This window comes from Eubalaena glacialis, chromosome X (genome assembly GCF_028564815.1).
Source record: "Eubalaena glacialis isolate mEubGla1 chromosome X, mEubGla1.1.hap2.+ XY, whole genome shotgun sequence".
NCBI classification, from domain to species: Eukaryota; Metazoa; Chordata; class Mammalia; order Artiodactyla; family Balaenidae; genus Eubalaena; species Eubalaena glacialis.
Window position 1 is genome coordinate 113,404,888 of NC_083736.1, and position 19,410 is coordinate 113,424,297.

General features: G+C 39.1%; 1 protein-coding gene across 3 annotated transcripts in view; it reads right to left on the minus strand.

The window, feature by feature from the left end:
- TENM1 (teneurin transmembrane protein 1) overlaps positions 1 to 19,410 on the minus strand; it is a 563,665-nt gene that overhangs the window by 82,202 nt on the left and 462,053 nt on the right. For all 3 annotated transcript variants that reach the window (XM_061179128.1, XM_061179127.1, XM_061179126.1), the window contains one exon: positions 14,868 to 15,100. In XM_061179128.1, coding sequence (XP_061035111.1) covers positions 14,868 to 15,100 — 233 coding nt within the window. The remainder of the gene's footprint in view (positions 1 to 14,867; positions 15,101 to 19,410) is intronic.

Below are 19,410 nucleotides of genomic sequence, written 5' to 3' on the forward strand. Positions count from 1 at the left end.
AGGATCACATCAGGTATATGTCATTAAGTTGCAAATCTGAAGCTTGGCCTGTAACTAAGAGTGTGAGGCTTTTTGACTAGACTCAAGAATGCATTTTACATACTGAGATAGGGCCATTTTAACCAATCCATTTCAAGACCACCCCAACCTTCCTAGGAAGAGCTGAGTCATTCACTTCCTACTTAGGTGGCCTCTTTGTTCTCCACTGCCCTACCCTTACTTCTTTGCCTTGTTCTTTGATCTCATTTCTTTTTGAATTCACTTAACCTACCAGGAAGAGAGGTTAGAATCTAGTTCCCAGTTTTCCTTTACCCACGTGTCCAGTCCTTTTTCAGATTCCTTTCCTTTCTTCCACATCTTCCCCCTTCTGCTCATTTTCCTCTCCCTTTTTCTCCAAATCCCAACCAGCTCTCCATTCTCTGAGCCCCTCGAGTGCTTACAGTTTATATCACACAACCTAATGCTGATTACTGTTTCCTCTGACGATTCCTCCCTTGTCTCCCTAACCAGATCATATTTCACTCACAGGCAGGGATCAAGCCTTTTTACTACACTTATAATTTCCAAATTTCCCAATGCAGACCAGATTGTCTGCTGCTTGAAAAGCTTAACAAAACACTGAAGGTCAGCGAACATGGTTCTTTTTCTAATAAGATATAACAGGAGCATGACATGGGTCTGACAGAGTAGCTAAAACCAGTGGGAGTCTTATAAATAGTATAGTGGGTCATTGACACCTAGTTAAATATGTTGAAAGTATTAGTTAAGATGATGGCACCTCTGGACACCTGCTTGATAACCAGGAGATCTTTGTTGTAACAAGAGATGGTTGCAGTGTTTGATGACAGCATTTAGCATAGTTCCTGCCATACAGAAGTGCTTTATGTGTTTATAGAATAATAAATGACTAAGCTCTATATTAGAAAGAGAACAATTTGAGCAATTAGAAAAAAACAAATTAATAACAGCCAGCGAGTCTAATAAAGAAGGTAAAACAAAAGGAAACAGGCATTTACAAATACTGCTAGATAACATTTTGCAGCTGCAATGGTTCCTTAATTCAACTGTTCAAAATATATTCAGCATTTCCAGGAACTAGGAAGATATCAATTTAGGGCCAATTCAGAAGGCAGTGGTTTTGGTCATGTGTTAATTGACTAATTTTTTTTTAAACATTCAAATAGATTATTTGAATAAAGTCATGCTGTTAAAACTAGACCAGATATACTTGGGAAATAAAATAGTGCCCAGCATAACTAAAAAAACCCAACCAAACAAACAAAAAACAAAAATGAACACCCCCCCCACACAACCACATAAAGAAAGGTTTTGAGGGCGCTAAGTGTTGATCTCTGGGTTCTCAAAAATTTCAAGCCTAACAGGCTAAAATCAGAAGATTTAAAAGTAGCCCTTCTTCAGACCACTCTCCCCAGAGATGCCCCCCGTTTCACCACTCTGGGGAAAGTGGGAGGCACCTTTCGAGGGACCTCAAGCCCTAAGGTAGGGCTGGGGCAGGTGACTGCCTACAGTTCCGGTTTTACTTTGTTCAAGAGAACACAGAGAAAAGATTATAGAAACCAAAGTAGGTAGTCTTGGCAGAAGGCATTCTGATGGGTTTTTGACTGGCGGGTGGTGGTGGGGAGGAGGACAAAGCAGACCTATCAATCTATTACCATGGCTTCAATTTCCTTGGGTTAGAGACGCCTTCCACAATGAGGAATGATTCCTGCCTTCTAAGGGAAATTACTGCTGTAATCAGCTTTCTTTCCTGAGCAAATACGGGTAAAATGGGGCACCCACCCACCTTCCTTTCCCCAAAAACCTATTATACAGTCTAACAAGCCTTTTGAAAGACCAAATGGAATAGCTAGTAAATGAAACTGGAAGAAAAATGGAGCAAAAAACACTGCAGCTTCCTGGCTAGGCTTTGATATTTGGGGCTTAAAGACAACCTCACATTTGAGTTATTAAGCCTTTGGTTCCTCAGAGAGAAACTTTAAATGGCCCAGAACTCACTCCCAAGGGAACAGTGACTTTCTTTGGTCAATGGTAAAGCTGACTCATTACATCAAGGCTCTTTAATATTGAGGAAGTTCAGTGTCAGCCATTTAGGGAACTCCACATATGGACACACACTAGATGTGCTGGTGCGCTCTGCAGCTAATGGAAGAGCCTCACTCACATCCAATCAGTTCAGAAAATAAGGGATTAATACTGGCCACTGCAGGGGTCCCTGAAGACCCTACTCCAGGGCCAAAGCTGGTGTGTGTTCTGATATGTTGGTTCCTGTGCTTTAAAGGTTGTTAAATATTTTGAACACTGTCTCTGTATGAGTGAAAGCCTTATTTAAAACAAACACTTTTAAAAATGGAATTGTCAGGTATAAATTTGCAAGTTGTTTTCTAAACCCTATTTCTGACTTAACATTTTTTTTAAATTATGAAAGATTTCAAATGGTCGACAACTCAGAAAATCATTACACACTGCCATGCATCTACCCCCCCAGTTTAATAGGTGTTAACATTTGTTTCATATAGCTCTGAAAAAAAAAAGAAAATATTATGAATACAGCCAAAACCCATGTCTTTATCTCTGTTCCCTTTTCCCTTCCCTCCCCAGAGGTAAGCACTAGTCTGCAGTTAGTGTGATCCCCTTGCATGATTTTATACATTTTCTACATATGTATATGTCAAAAAATAATATACAGTATGTTTTTATGCTTCAAAAATTTATGTAGGAGATGGATGGTGGTGATGGTTGCACAACAATGTAAATGTACTTAATGCCTCAGAATCGTACACTTAAAAATGGTTAAAATGGGGGAATTCCCTGCTCCAGTGATTAGGACTCCACGCTTTCACTGCCGGGGCCTGGGTTCAATCCCTGGTTGGGGAACTAAGATCCCGAAAGCCGCAAGATACAGCCAAAAAAAAAAGTTAAAATGGTAAATTTTGTTTTGTATATTTTGCCACAAAAATATGCTCATGATATCACATCATACATATTCTTTTGCAATTTTCTCTTTCATTCATGCAACCTTATGTTTTGTGACTATTAATGTTTTTACATGGGCATCTAGTTAATTCATTTTTACTGTTGTATATTCCATCGTTTGACCAAACCCGACTGACAGATTATTAGGTTGTTTCCATTTTTTATACTGTAATGACAGCCTAGCACGTCTCCTTATACACATGTGTACTTGTGACTTTCCATACATTTTTCTTCAGCCAAGCTCCCTTCAGTACCTCTCTCCAAGTATTTTAAAAACAAGTTTTCCTTTTAGTTGGACAATGTATTTTGCAGGCAAAGAGAATTAAAGTAGGGCTGTGTATATACAGTCAACAAAGTTTGACAGAAGAGAATTTGAATACAGTAAAACAATTTTGAAAACAAAATGTTTACTACTAGTCTTGAAAACAATCCAGTTAATATTAGTTTAAAAAATTATTTACTTATCCTCCTTCTCATCATCATACTTTATTTAGTACTTAATCTGTACCAGGTACTGGCTTAACCCATATTGTGTCATTTTATCCTCTATAACCCTATAAGGAAGGTAGGAGCACTGTCTCCATCTTACAGATGAGAAAACAGTGGCTCAGAGATGTTTGTTAGTAATAAATTCGAACTCAGTCTTACCTGCCTGATTCCAAAGTCTCTGGTTTTAACTACTCTAAACACTTCCTAAGTTTTCCAGATTTCACGGGGCCCAAATGGGAAATACAAAGAGTACGATTTAAAGGTCATTGAAAGGCCTGCCCACTTGCCTTAAAAGTACCTTTACTACAGGAAGGCTTTTCTAGAAGGACACAAACTTTAGAGACCTTAAGGACATATATTGCATATATTGCTAAATCTGACCAAATAAAGTTAGAAAACTTCTACATTGTTAAAGGAAATGACAAACTTGGAAAATATTTGCAACACATAGGAGAGACAAAGGGATGCTTTTCTTAATTTTCAAAAGAGAAGGATCAACGGCTCAGTAGAAAAACTGGCAGAGGATATGAAAGTGAGTTTACTGGAAAAGAAATACAAATGGTCACAACAGATATGAAATGACACTCCTCTTCACTTAAAATGAAAGAAATTCAAATTAAAGCTACAAGCTATGAGATACCATTTTCCACTGATCAGATGGGCATATATTAAGAGGTTTAATGATACTCAGTGTGGCTGAGGGTATGGCAAAATGGGCATCCTTACACGTTATTGGTGTAAATGTGTTCAATCTTTTGGGAGGGCAATTTGGTAATATCTACTACTGCTGAAAATTAATCTGGTGTATATACTCACAAAAGTGTTCCAAAACACATGAATTAGGTTGTTCAATGCAGTGCTACAGTGATAAAGGATTTAAAAAAAACAACATGTCTATCAAGAAGCAAATTACTTAAAAAATTATGGTATGTCCATATGTTGTAATATCATACATCTCTTAAAAACAGAGGCAGATATATACATGCTTTTATGGAAAGATCTTCAAGAAATATAATCAAATGAAAGAAGGAGGGTGAAGAGTAATGTATATGATATGATTCCTTTTATGTAAGAGAAAAATACATATAGAGGTCTCAAAGGAATCGCAAGAAACTGTTAACACTGGTTACCTTCAGAGAGAGGGACTGGGGTGTGTGTGTTTGTGGTAAAGAAGCCTAGAATTTTCTTTCTGTGCTTTTCTACAGGGTTCCGACTTTCAAACCACAGACATATATTACTTTCATATTTTTATCTTTCAATATCAATGGGGCTTATCTAGATGGTGAGATTATAAGCCGTTTTAATTTGTATGCTTTACATTCCTCTTTCTTAAAAAATAATAAATATAATTAAAATGTCTTTTACTACGGGCCTGCCAGGATGTCTTCAAGGTCTTCCACTGAGCTTTTTTCCTTGGCTGTTGGTATAGCCCCTCCAGCAGGTCTCCAGTAACATGCTCAGATGAGAGCAACCCATTGGCAACCATGAGTACTATGAGACCCTTTCTGGAGAGCTGTCATTTATGAAAGCAAAGAGACCTGGGTCCTCAGAGGTTGGTCACAGGACAGGACAGAGTGTGTGTGTGTTTTAAAATAATATGCTTTGTCTTTTGTTGCATTATAAAAATAATAAATGCTCAGAAAATTAAAGAGAACAAAGTCAAATCACTCAAAACTCCTTATGCAGCAATTATCATCGCTAACATTTACTTTACTTATTTTATTTTATTTAAAAATTTTTTTGGCCATGCTGTGCAGCATGTTGGCTCTTAGCTCCCCGACCAGGGATTGAACCCGCACCCCCTGCATTGGAAGCGTGGAGTCTTAACCACTGGACCGCCAGGAAAGTCCCATTGCTAACATTTAGATAAACTTCCTCTCTATTTTTTTTCTCTGTACATATATACCACCCCTGCCCCCTTACAGATGTAGCAGTATACAGTACATAGTTTTGTATCCTGAACTTTCCACTGAATATTATTTTGTGAGTATTTTCCTTATACCTGCAGGTTTGGGGGCTATGGGAATGGTCTGTTCTGGGTGCAGACAATGAGGGGAGTGCATTTTTGATAGGAATATTAAAAACAATAATAAAACTGATGAATAACAGGACTGTGTTTACTATCCCCATTCACTGGAAATTGTAAACAATGTCAGGATAAAATATTCTTCCCACTGTCCAGTCTCCCTTTAGCATACACCACTGTATGCCCACACAGCTCTGACTAGGGGAGAGGGAAGGGAAAGGCTGGATTTCTATCTCGGGAAGACAGGCTGAGGGCTGCAGGGAGGGGGGCTCAGAGTTAGCCAAGGGAGTCCCTGAAAGAGGGAATGAAGAGGAGATATTTCAAACAGCCTCTCCTTTACTGCTAGTTTGCTGCTTAGATTCAGTTCACTTGAGAATCTGCTTGACTTAAAAAAAAAACTTAGCAGTTGTCTTATGTGCATATAACTTAAGTCATTAGTACCTTCAAAATGCTGGTCTAAATACCCTCTGTTGTGTCATCTCTAATCCTTGGTCTGAAATGGCCAAAAAACACAATTAATTGATCAATTATAAAATAAAAATGGGCTTCCTGACTCCATTTCCAGCTGTGTTTTAGCCTGTGATGATGTTAAAATAATGGATTTCCAAAGTTATCTAGGTTTGCTGCATGTTGTTGGAGTTTTACACTCCACACCTGCTAATTCATCCAGTATGGCTGGAGGATCAATGAAGCTAAAAACATCTTCTGATGGCTTCTCTGTTGTGGAGCGAATATTCTTGGTTCCCTGGGAAGTCAACCCACGGTAGATTTCAGATTCCTTCAAGAATCAGCAAAGCATGCTAGACTCACCAGGAAATGACTTCCTCATTTCTTTGATTTTACAGTCAGCTCCATGCATTTGGTAAACTTGAAATTACTGGGCCATCTTGTACTGATGGTGGAGCAATATGGGGCCATGGTCAAAGCTTTAGCTCTAATACAGTTTCATGTTTTAGAACCTTAAAAACAAACATTTTGCATTGAAAGAAATTTCCTAATTAACTTCTGAAGGATTTGTACATTAAAACATCTTACCCTGCTGGAGAAGACTGATAGGACAAACGTACTACCTTCTGCTGAAGAGAAACTGTATTTAGAAGGAACTTGCTATTCTCATAAAACTTTTAATAGGAAGAAGTGAATCAAATTCCTTAATTACCATTTTATGGTTGGTAAAAGGGCAAATTACATGCCATCCATTTCTAAACTTCTAAATGTCTCTGGTGCTTTTAATTAAAGCTGCCATCTAGAAACTACTAAAGCAATTTTACGCAATTAGTTATTTATAGGTTACCATAATACACCACTCAAAATATGATTTTAGTGATTTGCAGTCTGTTAGTGTGTGATCCCTGTCATTTTTGTTTGATGGAGAGGGGGTTCTTTTTTTAATCAGCTGAGGTGATTCTTAAGTGGACAGATAAGAAAGATGTGACACTGAGGAGCTGTGATAAGGAAAGTTTTGGGGGCTAGTGATCTCAAATAAAAAGAGGAAGAATCATAATTCCATTCTGTCTGTCCTGATTTGTAGGGCTTGAAGTTTCATTCTAGACAATACTGCAGAGAAGTATATCATCGTTATTCTCCCATCTCTCTCCACTTTGCTGCCCTTCTGCCCGATACCTAGCACCGCCCTTCCTCATGCTACCTGGAGTAGTTGCCACCTTGGCTTGTCCCCCTCCAGTGATCTCATCTATCCAAACACACCCATCCTGTGCTCCACGTCCTTAACGCCCCCATAAAATGTTTTAATGAGGAATTAATGTGTTGCTCTCCTAGGCAATATCCTGCATTCAACACTGAAGTTCACATCCGAAGAAAACCCTTATGGGATGAATTTAATGGTAGGCTGCTAAGGGACTTATTTCGGTTACACGGGTCTTGGTGGGGGGGCTCCTCAAAATATAACATGTAGAAAGAACCAGCAGTAGAATTACTGCATCTCAAGGTCGGGAGGGATCAGCTAATCAAATCACATATAATACCCGAATCCCACCCTACCTTGACTCTTGCTTCTTTTGTGGCACCATTCTACCCTAGAAATGACCAAGTCTCCTTGGACAATTTGGAACTTGCCTCCTTTAAAAGTAACTTATTCCACGTTTGGGTCACTATTATAAGCAGCATTAGTATTAGCAACCAAACAGCAAGCCTGATCATAATGGCAGGTAACATTTAATGTGTACACCCCACAGGCTGGGCACTGTGCTTTACAATGCACTTCACCTGCATTACCAAACACTCTCATGTAGGCACTATTACTCGTATTCTAACTTCATAGATGAGGAAGTTGAAGCTCAGGGAAGTTAGGTGACTTACACAAGGTCACACATTTAATGAGTGGTGGATCTGGAATTTGCATCCAGTTGTTTGACTACAGAACCTGGGAACTTATCTCTCATGGTATTTGGCCTCTAAAGTATTATCTGTTTGCTAGAATGCTATACATGCATGAAAATTAAAATAAATGCAGAAGAAAAAGTCATTTAATGATGTATTTGTAGTTTTATAAAACCTGAATGAACTTAATACAAGTTCCGCTGTATTAACCATGGATGTGACCTGGACCAATGAGCCAAGGCTAGATGTAAGTGCCTTCCTTTTGTCTGACTTCTCCACCAACAGCTTATGGCTTTAGGATTGTGACAGAAAAGGCAGAAAGGTTCTCAGATTCCAGCTGCTGACATAATGTAAGGTCTAAATCTTTTGACCATTCATAAGCAGATGCATCAGACCAACTGTGCAAATAACAAGTTAAGCTCTCATTCTGGTTGCATCACAGGTACTAAGTCGTCTGGTGTAGCTACCGTAAACTGAGAGACCAATAACATAGTTTAGGAAGGAAATACCCAGGAGTGGAAACAGCACAGGATCACTGAGTAATAAAGAACAAATATTTTGCCTGAATTCTAAGGCTTTGTCAAACATATTTTTCTCAAGATGCCTCTGATTCTAGGACAAGGATGTGGGAGGAAAGTTCTCACAGGAAATGTCTTGACACTGAGCTGGGAAACTGGCATGGGTGGTAGAATGTTGATCTTACCCAAAAAGCTGACTTCACTAAGTGGTGTTTCCCAACCATTCTCACATACCTCAGGGCCTAACTGTACTTCCTCATTTTTAGCAGAATAGACCCACTTCTCTAGAACACTGAGGCTATCAGAATGGAGTACCATCAACTTTCTAGCACCTTCTGTCTACAAAGTTCTCATCCTTACACCTACACATTATCTTAGGATGGTCTCTTCAATCTCCCCTCCCATTCAAGGCCTGCTCCAGTTTCCTCAAGATCTGGTTTCATCATTTATCCTCTGTCTCCTGTATCTTCCCATTTACCTATCATCATTGCCATGTATCCCACAGAAAAAGCCTCCCACAGAAAAAGTGCCTTGTCCTCTTACTACTTATCACTCTGTCTTTCACATCCAAGCCTCTCAGAAGAATGATCTTCACTAATCGTATTTACTTCCTCACCTCTCACTGGCTCATCAAATGCCTGAAATCTGGCTTCCACCTCTACCACCATTCAGACCACCAAAGGCAGGGTCACCAATGAGCTCCTCGTTGCCTAATCCAATGGCTACAAAGGTGTGACATCTGATATTGCTTTTCACACCTTCTTGAAACAAACGATTCCCTTGGCTTCCTGGATACCAAGCTTTCTTTGTTCACTTCCTTTTCTTGTGAAGATTTCCTCTCTGTCTCTTTCATTAGATCCCCTTCCATTGCCTACCCTATAAATATTAGTATTCCCTATGATTTCTTTGCCCCAGCCTCGCTCCTGTGCATTTACCCTGTCACCAAAACTATCTATCAAAAATGCATCCATCAAATGATCATGTCACTTTCCTGCTTCAGATCTTTTGCCTACAGGACAAAATGCAAACTTCTTATTCTTGCCCTGCTCCTATTACCCTCAAATATGTTTACTTTAATAATACTGGATTATTTATAGTTTCCCAAATATACCATTCATTTTACTCATGCTGCGGCTTGCCTGTAATTTTGGTGAGGGCTGGCCCTGGTGCCAATCCAAATGGTTATGTCACCATAATGGATCATGTACTAAAGGAATTTAGGAAAAGTCTTACTGCACCCTAGCTGCATGGTAGAACCAAAAGAACATTCTCATATGTGTTTGTGCACTATACTCTCTCCCTCATAGATACCAGTTACATGAGCAAGATGTCACTGATGAGAGTTTTACCGTCTTTCCACTAACCCCAAATTTCGCCTTTCAAAATAGCATTTAGATACCAGGGGAATCAGTAGAGCTTCAGGATGCACCTCGGATAGATCTGGGTAGGGACAAAAACAGATTGTTTTTTTGTCTAGACTTTATCATACCCAGCTTTCTTAATTGCCAGTAAAGTTAAAGGAACTCCTGTGTGATTAGTGTCATGAATAACCTAAAAACACTTTCGGAAGCCATCAAGATTTAAGGATCATTTCCCTCCTTGGGAGTGGCTCCAGGGCTGTTTGCATTTGTGGGGATATTGCCCAATTCCTGCTGAGTTCTGAGGTCAGTATGCTTAAAGATGCACATGAAAATAGAAATATACTCCTTGGTGAGGTCCAAGAAAACCAAATTAAGTCATTGATTAATTTCATCCTGTCCAGTCGCTCCTTCACCCTCTGTAGCTACTTAAAAAAAATAAATGTATTCAGCTTGTCACAAATTTTATTTTATATCTCCACCTAGTAGCATTTCACATTCTGCTTAAGTACTTGGTCATCTATTACATGACTCATTAGTTTGAGTTCTCTGTAGAATTAAAGAACGTTGCAGTAAAAATAATAAATGGAACCTAAGTTTCAACTACATCATCCATGCATGTTTTAAAAGCATCTTTCAAAGTCAGTTCAAACTCATATGCAATGCCAGGGATTAGCACACCATCAACTTCTTTGCTAAACTTTTTTCCTTGCCCCATTACATTGAAGTATTGATGAGTAAAATGGCAAATGTTTCTCTTTACTGGGATTCAAATCAAAGTGCGTAAAACTGGATCAGATAAAGACTACTTCCCAGGAGAAGTACCCAGGGGCTATCTTATATAAAACTCTATTCAGGGGTACTTCCATTTTTCCTTTAAACACAATTTTTAGCTACCAGTTGTAGTCAGTTTAATGAAGTTAAGGTTTCCTGACTCCATCTCTTAAGAAAAAGTTGAAGTTCCTAATTGCAGAATCTTCCAAAGGGATGTGACAAGGTTTCCTGGAGATTTATTTGAACAATTCCATTTACAGATTATGCAAATGCTATGGAGTGCACTATGGGTACACTATCGGGTCAGAAAAATCAGAGAAATAGTTTTAATAGGAAAAGGAAACTGGACTGAAAGCCATTCATCTTCCAAATAAAAATATTTTGTTTTCACTGAATACATGTCATTAGATTGAAAAGCATTTTCCACTATTTCCTACCCTACTAGAGAAGCCAACAGAGATCACGGATTTTAGCTGAAGGGAAGGCTACCCTGCCCCCCACCCCACCTCATGGGTTTTGGAGTCAGGAAGACCTGGTTTGAATTCCAGTGTTATCTGTAAACTGTCTGACCCTAGATAAATTTCTTAAGGTATCTGAGCCTCTATCTCCTCATCTTTACAATGGGGATAATACTATTTACCTTGTGAATTGTGAAGATTAGAGATACCCTGTGTAAAATATCTCACACAGTGTACAGCACACAGTAGACACGAAGTAAGTTAGAGCTATGGTTATTTTAATACATTAGAGCTGGGAGGGAGATCATCCCAAGCCCTTCAGTTTACAACTGAGCAATCTCAGGACCCAGTGTGTATATGACTAGCCCAATGTAACAAAACTAGTCAATGGCATCATTAAGTCTATTTCAGCGTTCAGGGAGGTACGGTGACTTTCCAAGAAACAGTGGCATTACATGGATTGAACACGAAAGTCTAGGCTCCCTAACCCAGTATTCGTCACAATTTGCTGCCATTTCTCAAAAAAAAAAAAAAAAAAAATCCCATGGCTTCTGACCTTTTTTTTTTTTTTTCTGACCTTTTGCTGACTGGTTTTAATCCCATTTGATAATCTATTCCAACGTTAGGACAAATGATCTCAAAAGCAAATTTTATTTCATCCTATTTTTAGAATAGATTCAGAAAATAAATTAGCTGTCTTGCAGATTAACATTTATTTGACTTACCTTGCATAATTAAGGACATGCTGGAGAGCCTGCCTGTAATTGCAATATGTTGCTTGTTAAAGTCTTAGAGCGAACTCTCTTTCCTAACCTAGAAATGATACTCCCTAGATGTACATTTCCATTTTCTACTGATCTACAGCTTTTCTTTATTAGCTTCTAGGTGGAGAGAAAAATCAAACCTCTCCTTCAAGAAATCCATTAAACATTTGCTGTCTTCTAAGGGGGAAGGACGAAGGAGCTGCTGTTCATGGTAGCTGTAAAGCCAAAAAACAAACAAATTGGGCTTTCTTGGGAGATAAAGAACCTGCAGGAGAACCTCAAAGACATAATTAGCAATTAGCAATACTCTCCTCTCAATTTGCACACCGTGCCCTAATGACTTCTTGCATGATATTTCCTTCCTCTACGGAAGTCTATGAAATTGCCCTGCAGCATTCCATATAATGAGAACCTCACTTCTGATTCACTGCCAAGGGTAGGTGCTGTCTAGATTCAGCGTGGAGATAGGTGCCCTAGCTAGGCACCTAAGTGTTCTGACCAGCATTTTCAGATCAACCGATGTCTGGACATAGGTTCTGCCACCTGAGCGATTTCGAAGATCACTAACAGGGTCCTCAAACACTGTGAATATGGTTGAAGGAGATGTGATGGACACTTAGTGTGAGTCACACACTCCCTCCCTTTAAAAATCCTCATTCACTCACTGGATCAGAGCAGATGCTGCCAACAGCAGCTTTAGTACATTATGTGAAAGCTGTCTTGGATGGATTAGACATTCAGCTGTCTGAAGACTGGGCCAGCTGTTCTCAGGGCCCCTTATTGCTTTGGGATGAATAAAGTGTACCAGATTACTGTAAAAGCCACGCTCAGATAGAAGGTTGCGTAAGTCAAGCCAAAGGAAAATGCGCTACTAGCTATGACAAGAAGAAAAACTTAGTTTAATGTTAGCTTTAATAGATATATAAATTTTGGCACTCTCATTACTGACGTTTCCAGAGTTCATGTAAATCCTGCTCATCAGGACTCTATTATTGTTGCTTTCCAAGCCAAAAAAAAAAAAAAAAAGCAGAGCTGCAGTGAACCAATTATTTGCTTCATTTGGAAAAGCTGATATTCATCCTCTATGTGGCAGGTTGAATGTGGTAGGTGAGATGAGTGGTTTTCATACCAGCAGCAACTCAGGAGGATGTCAATTTCAGGCACAATACAAGCTTGATTCCTCCCTATTTCTCATGCAGAAATCCTTATAATACCTGTAAGGGTTTTAAACCTGTGTAAAAGGTGGGACCCAGCCTGATGTATTTCCTTGAAAGATGAGCTGATTATATGTTGCACCTGAGTTATGCATTCACTCATCAAATATTTATTGCGGACCTACTATGTGTAAGGATCGAGCGCAGGTACAAGAGGAAAAAAGAAACATTCCCAAACACTTTACCATGATACTTATGGGTGGGGACGCTTATGTTCCCTTAGGGAAAAAAGGTCATCCCCTTTAAGTGCCATTGAAATTCTTCTTAGGAATACTTGGGTATGGATAAGAGTTACCTAATTGGTCAATTACACAAGAAGCATGTGTAGTGGATCTCACACTGTGCAAGATATTGCTGGGGAGGTGGGGAAGAGTCAAAAGAAATATTAGATATAGTTTCTCATCTCAAGCAGCTCACTTTGGTAATAAAAAACACTCCATTCATGAAAGGACTGGAAAGTAAAAGAAGGCAAAATATAATCAGGTGCTAATTGGGTAGTGTAGACACTCTTAAAGAAATTCAGATTTAATGGGCTGGGTTAGCCAGAGGGGCTTTATGAAAGACACATGCCTTGAGTATGGCGTTGAAGAAAGGGAAGGCTTTAAACTCCGATTGTAGTTGAAATTTAATCCCCATATGGCAAATGTCAAATAGCTAAAGAGTAACCTCTTAATATTTGAAATAGTAAGTTGACCATCTAACAAATTAAACACATTGACCTCACTATATTTTTTGGCATGGAAAGGTGTTCATAATACATTAAGTATGAAAAGCAGATTACAGAACAGCATTCTATAATATGATTCCATTATTAGAGAATAAAATATATGATATGCATAGAAAAAAGTCTAGAAGGATATACACTAAAATGTTAACAGTGGTTTTCTAGATGTGGTAGGATTATGGATTATGGGTGACCTCAATTAAAAACATTTTTTGTGTTCTCTCTTTTCTAATTTTTCTGCAACAATTGTGTATTATTTGTGTAATAGTTTAAAAAAAAACACACATTGGGTTCTTAAAACCCACTACAATGAATACTTCATAAAACCTGCTGAAATAAAAGCACACATACACACATCTTGGAGAAGGAACAGAGAAGAATGATTAAATAATTAAGGAGATAGGGTGGATGATATATGACGACAGACTTAAAAGTTGACTATCCTTCAGCTTAGTGGCCTAAGATGGGAATATGATCCAAGTCTATAAAATCATGAAGCTGACTGGGAGAACACATGTTTATTTACAAATCCCAGGCAACAGAATTGAGGGTTGGCCCTTAAAGATTGAGAAGCTGAATTTAGAAAAAAATAATAGTAAGGCCAAGCTCTCACAGAAGGCCAAAAAAAAAAAAAAAATTGGAATTTGTTATACTAGGGGTGATATAAATTGAAAATATAAATAGCTTCAAGAATGATTTAGATAAATTAATGGAAGATAGGTTCATTAAAGGTTGGTTGTTAAGGAAAAGCCAGGAATGTCTAAAGTCTGTGAGATACTCAATATATTTGAAAGTGGCAGAAGGTGGCACAGACCTGACCCCAAACCAGTGCAGGCCACAGTGCTAAAGCCTTCCTCCTGGAGGCTCTCTGCTGGCCAGGAGTTAACCCTTTAGTTGTTGGACTATTGGGAGTTTCCAGGAAGGAGATCATGGGGAGAGGCTGGGGTGTCCGGGAGGCACAGGGTTCTGGGCAATAACTATTTATCAACCAGAAAAGAAGCATTCCAATATTTTAATAATAGTTATGACTATACTAATGCATATTGGCTAAAAATTAGTCCTGGGTGTGCCTATCTTCCGAGATAGACTTCAGAGATGATGTCTGTCAGAGGTACCTTGGGATGGATGGACTACAGTGTGATAACAATCTTAGGATTCTGCGAAGTCAAATGAAACCTTTAGATAACCAAAGGATTTTTTTCTTTTACCTCGAGGGCTGTTCAGTGAAGCTTCCGATGCTCTCCCTCCATCTCCACAGTGACTCTGGTCAAAGGGAAGGCACTGATCTCCTGTTCCTGCCACCACTTCAAAATTCTTGGACAAATCTTTTGTTTCCACAAGAGATTTCAACTTGTAGACTTTTCGGGTATTGGTGTCTGATAGATAAAGTGATTCAGACACAGGGTCCATAGCCAGATAGTATTTGTGAGCAGGACTTGTGCTAAGGAAGAGAAAAGTAAAGTTATTCAAAGCAATTTGTTCAGCATATACTCCCTGGGGTCTGCCTTTTGTCACAAATGGAAAATTCTCTTAAGAGATAAAAGAATTAATGTATCTTCCTTATGTGCCGAGGAGATAGATACCTCTTTGTTTTTCTAGTAATGGGTCTGGGATTAAAAAATAATTCAGTGCATACTGCTAACCTGTAATGTTCCTGATATTCCAATACCGACCATTTGGGGGTAGAGAAAGAAGCAGAAGATAGAAAATCCCAGGAGATCCTTTTTCTCATACATACCTTTCATATCCCCCCTCAGTTCTCCAATTACCTACTAGATGACTGCCTGGATGTCTAAGTCACCTCAAACTCAACAAATCCAAAACAGAAGTTATTCTCTTCCTGCCTTCCCCATCCTTCAAAAACCTACTTCTTGTCTTCTGGGCTTCCTGCCTCACTTGGGGTCACTACTGTCCTCCCAGGGTCCTGTTGGAAATTGAAAGGCATGTACAAAAAGTGAGGAGTGTATCTTAGGGAGGGCTGTGCTGGAGATACTTTTCCACTCCAAGCTTCCTTTTGTTAGCTGACCACCGTACGTCTCTAATACACTTTTTCTTCTTTCAGGACATAATAGAAGTGATCATATTTGACCTTTTTTTGGTTATAATTACAATCATCTATACCTCCAAAAGGTGACACTCAAGTTACCTTGATTGGATTTTGGTATTCCTGAAACTCTTCAGTTACATATTTACATAGGATCTTGTGTTATTTTTATCTGCATACGTGGCTGAGCTCATTCATTAGTTTTGATTATTCCTAATATCATTTTTCCGATAGCTGCAGGAACTTTGGTTTGGGGGACAATTTGCTTGAACTTAAGGTTCATGTACTGCTGATATCATCCAAGCTCCAAACATGGAAGTCTAACCCTTACTCTCCCCTTTTCTCTCCATATTGTGCCTAATTGTGCCTGAAAACAAGCTTTCAGAAGCTTTGTCCCTCCTGCCATCACATTAGTTCTAACTCTTATCATCTGTGGCCTGGAATATTTTCTATAGTCCTGCCCATAGGAGGTGTTTTTCAAATCTTAAATCCATTTTTCCCCCATACTGACTCCAGGGTTATTCTGATCATTTGGTTCCCATCTTTAAAAACTGTACAAACTTTTAAATGTTCCTTGGTGTGGTGCACATTCCTTTCTTCACTTAGTAATTAATTCTCTTTAACCCTTTAAGGCTTTACTCAGGCATCATCTTCTGAAGAAAGCCTTCCGGAAATCTCTAGGCTCAGTTATTTGCACTATGCTTACCTCTATTCTCGGGGATCACACATCATATTACTTTTGTAAAAATGTATTGGTATGCCCCAGTAAACCATGAGAGCTTGGAGGAGAGCAATCTTGTCTCATCTCTAACGTGCTCACTGCACAGCACTCTGCCTCACACCCAATTGTCTAAGCCAGAAACCAGAAGCCATTCTTTACTGCTCCTTCTTTCCGCCATTCCCCATATCCAGTAAAACATCATTAAAAAAAATTCTACCTCCTAAACTCTTTTCCAATCTGCCCACTTCTCTTTATCTCCACCGTCATTAGTCCAAGGTCCTGACATCTCTCAGCTGCACTCCTTGCTTGGTAATACCATTTCTGTATTGTGGATTTGTTCATCAAGTCATTCAGAAGTATTTACTAAGTGCAAACAATGTGCCAAGGAACTGTGCTATGGTCTGGAGACCTACCTGTGCGCCCAATACAGCCCCTTGCTGCATGAAACTCACAGTCTAGTGGGGGAGTCAGATCAGTAAATAGGCTATGACTGTCATAAATCCAAGTGTTACAATAGAAGCAGAAAGGGAGAGAAATGAGCAGATAGGAGGGACACGTGACCTAGCAGCAGCTATCACATTGTATTAGCATTATTTTTTTAAATTATGAAGTCCATACTTTACTCATATTTCCTTAGTTTTTAATTAATATCCTTTTTCTGTTTCAGGATTCCACCTAGGATACCAAATTATATTTAGTCTTCGTCTCCTTAGGCTCCCCTGGGCTGTGACAGTTTCTTAGACTTCCCTTGTTTTTGATGACCCTGATAGTTTTAAGGAGTACTGGTCAGATATTTTGTAGGATGCCCCCACTGCAACGTGTCTGATTTTTCTTTTTTCTCATAGTTAGACAGCGATTACAGCTTTTGGGGAGGAAGACCACAAGGGTAAAGTGCCATTCTCAGCAAATCAAATCAAGGGTAATAATAGCAACATGACTTACTATTGATGTTGACCTCGATCGCCTGGCTGAGGTAGTGTTTGTCAAGTTTGTCCTCTGCAAATTTACTTTCTCTCTTACTTTCCACATTGTATTCTTTGGAAGGAAGTCATTCTGCCAAGGCAACACTTAAGGAGTAGGGAGTTACACTCCACCTCCTTGAGGGTCGAGCAGCTACATAAATTATCTGGAGTTCTTCTGCATGAGAACTTTATCTTTCCTCCTCCATTTATTTATGAACTCAACCATTTATTTATATCAGTATGGATTCATGGATATTTGCTTTATACTTTGCATTAAACTCCAATGTGACTTTATTTTGTTGCTCAAATTGTTCCAGCTTTAGCCATTGGGAGCTCTTTCTGTGGGCTTATGTGCCCCTCATAAACCCCCATCAATGTCGGTGCGTTTTGTTTTTTTTGAGCACTTCCTTACTTTCTGGAAGTACAAGATGTTGCAGGCTCGTCTTGTATAATCCCTGCTCCAGGACTAGAATGAATCATTTCTCCAAGGACTCCTGGTTCCTTTTATTGAAGAATGGTATTAGAAACTGAGATCTGAGTGCTCGGTGTAAGCACTATTTTTTCCACATCTCTCTCTCTCCGGCTACACTGTGAACTCTTTGCAGGCAAGAACCTTATTCCTCTCTCTACCTCAGTGCCAACAGAGGGTCTGACAGGGTTGATGTTCAGGAAGTGCTGAACTAAACTGTAGGACATGAAACTAACTAAGACATAGAGGAGTTCGGGCCTTGGCTACTTAGCCAAGCAAAATGGAGGGGAGAAGGTCATTAGAATAATTAAGATACTCTTAAGGACTGGCATGTCCCTGATTGCATTTGTAATTGCATTTGCCCTCTAAGCATATTTATATTAATGATAGTAAGGCTGGCAAATACTGATTTGAGACCCAGTTTACGGTTTTAATTGGAAAAAAATCAAATCCAATTGGAATACTTGATTTTTTTCTACTTACCTTCACCAAATAAGAGAATCCGGTAGATTCCAGGGACATCTTCAACCCTGGAACCACCATGACAGCTGCTGTAAATAAACTGTAAAGGGTCCCAACAGATTCCAGAATTGATTTGGCAGTCATATCAGACAAAGCATCTCTGTAGCAAAGACTGCTTAAATAGGGGTTTGAGTAAAAGTTTTGACAGATTTACTTGCACTTTTTGCCTTCAGAATAAAATTTTTCCAGTGCCCTTAGATCTTCCTAGAATACAGAAGGGGTCACAACCCTTCCCTGAAACAACCTTCAATACTTTGGTAGCCAGTCTGTGGAAGTTTCAACTGAGCCAGATTAATCACGTTTTGTTTAGGAAAAGTCCATAGGCTATTTTTCCAAGAGAAATGTTATTTGCACAAAAGCACTTTGGAATGCATTCCATTCATTTATTATTGAATATCCCCAATGTGCCTGTGAGGGAAGTTGGAATTATCATTCTTCTCAAACCTCAGCTGGGGAAACCCAGACACATAGAAGGCTCGCCCAGGGTCACCAACAAGCCTGTGCTTGGACTAATATTAGATTAGATCATATGTGACTGTGTATGCAAAATAAATACCTACAAGAATAGTCTTGTTCAGAAAGTGGCAAAAAAAAAAATCAGTGTTACTGTCTTCTTCTAACTATGTTGCTCAGCGAGGCTGTTCTCAAACTTTGCGCACTGGCCTTTAGAAAATGGAACAGCCCAACGCACCAAATTCAAATCTGATGGTTATTTTCTTGACAGCCAACAGTCAGGAAGGTCTCCTATATTGAGATGTAATTTCTTGCCATTTCATGCCATTTCCCAAGCGCACATCAGCTCTTTTGAGATTGTTTCTTTCTACTTTGTGAAAACATGCCAAACCTGAGAAAGAAAAACCACTGGACTACATTCCAATTTGTTCTAATCCCTTGTGTCTAAACGCGTATTGCAATTTGAGATACGTGAAGATTTCTCTTACAACTTCAGTGTTACACTTATTGTCACCTTCTGGTTAGTTTTACCTTCAAGCAATGCCCTTCAACTTAGCAAAGATCCCTTCATTCATGCTAG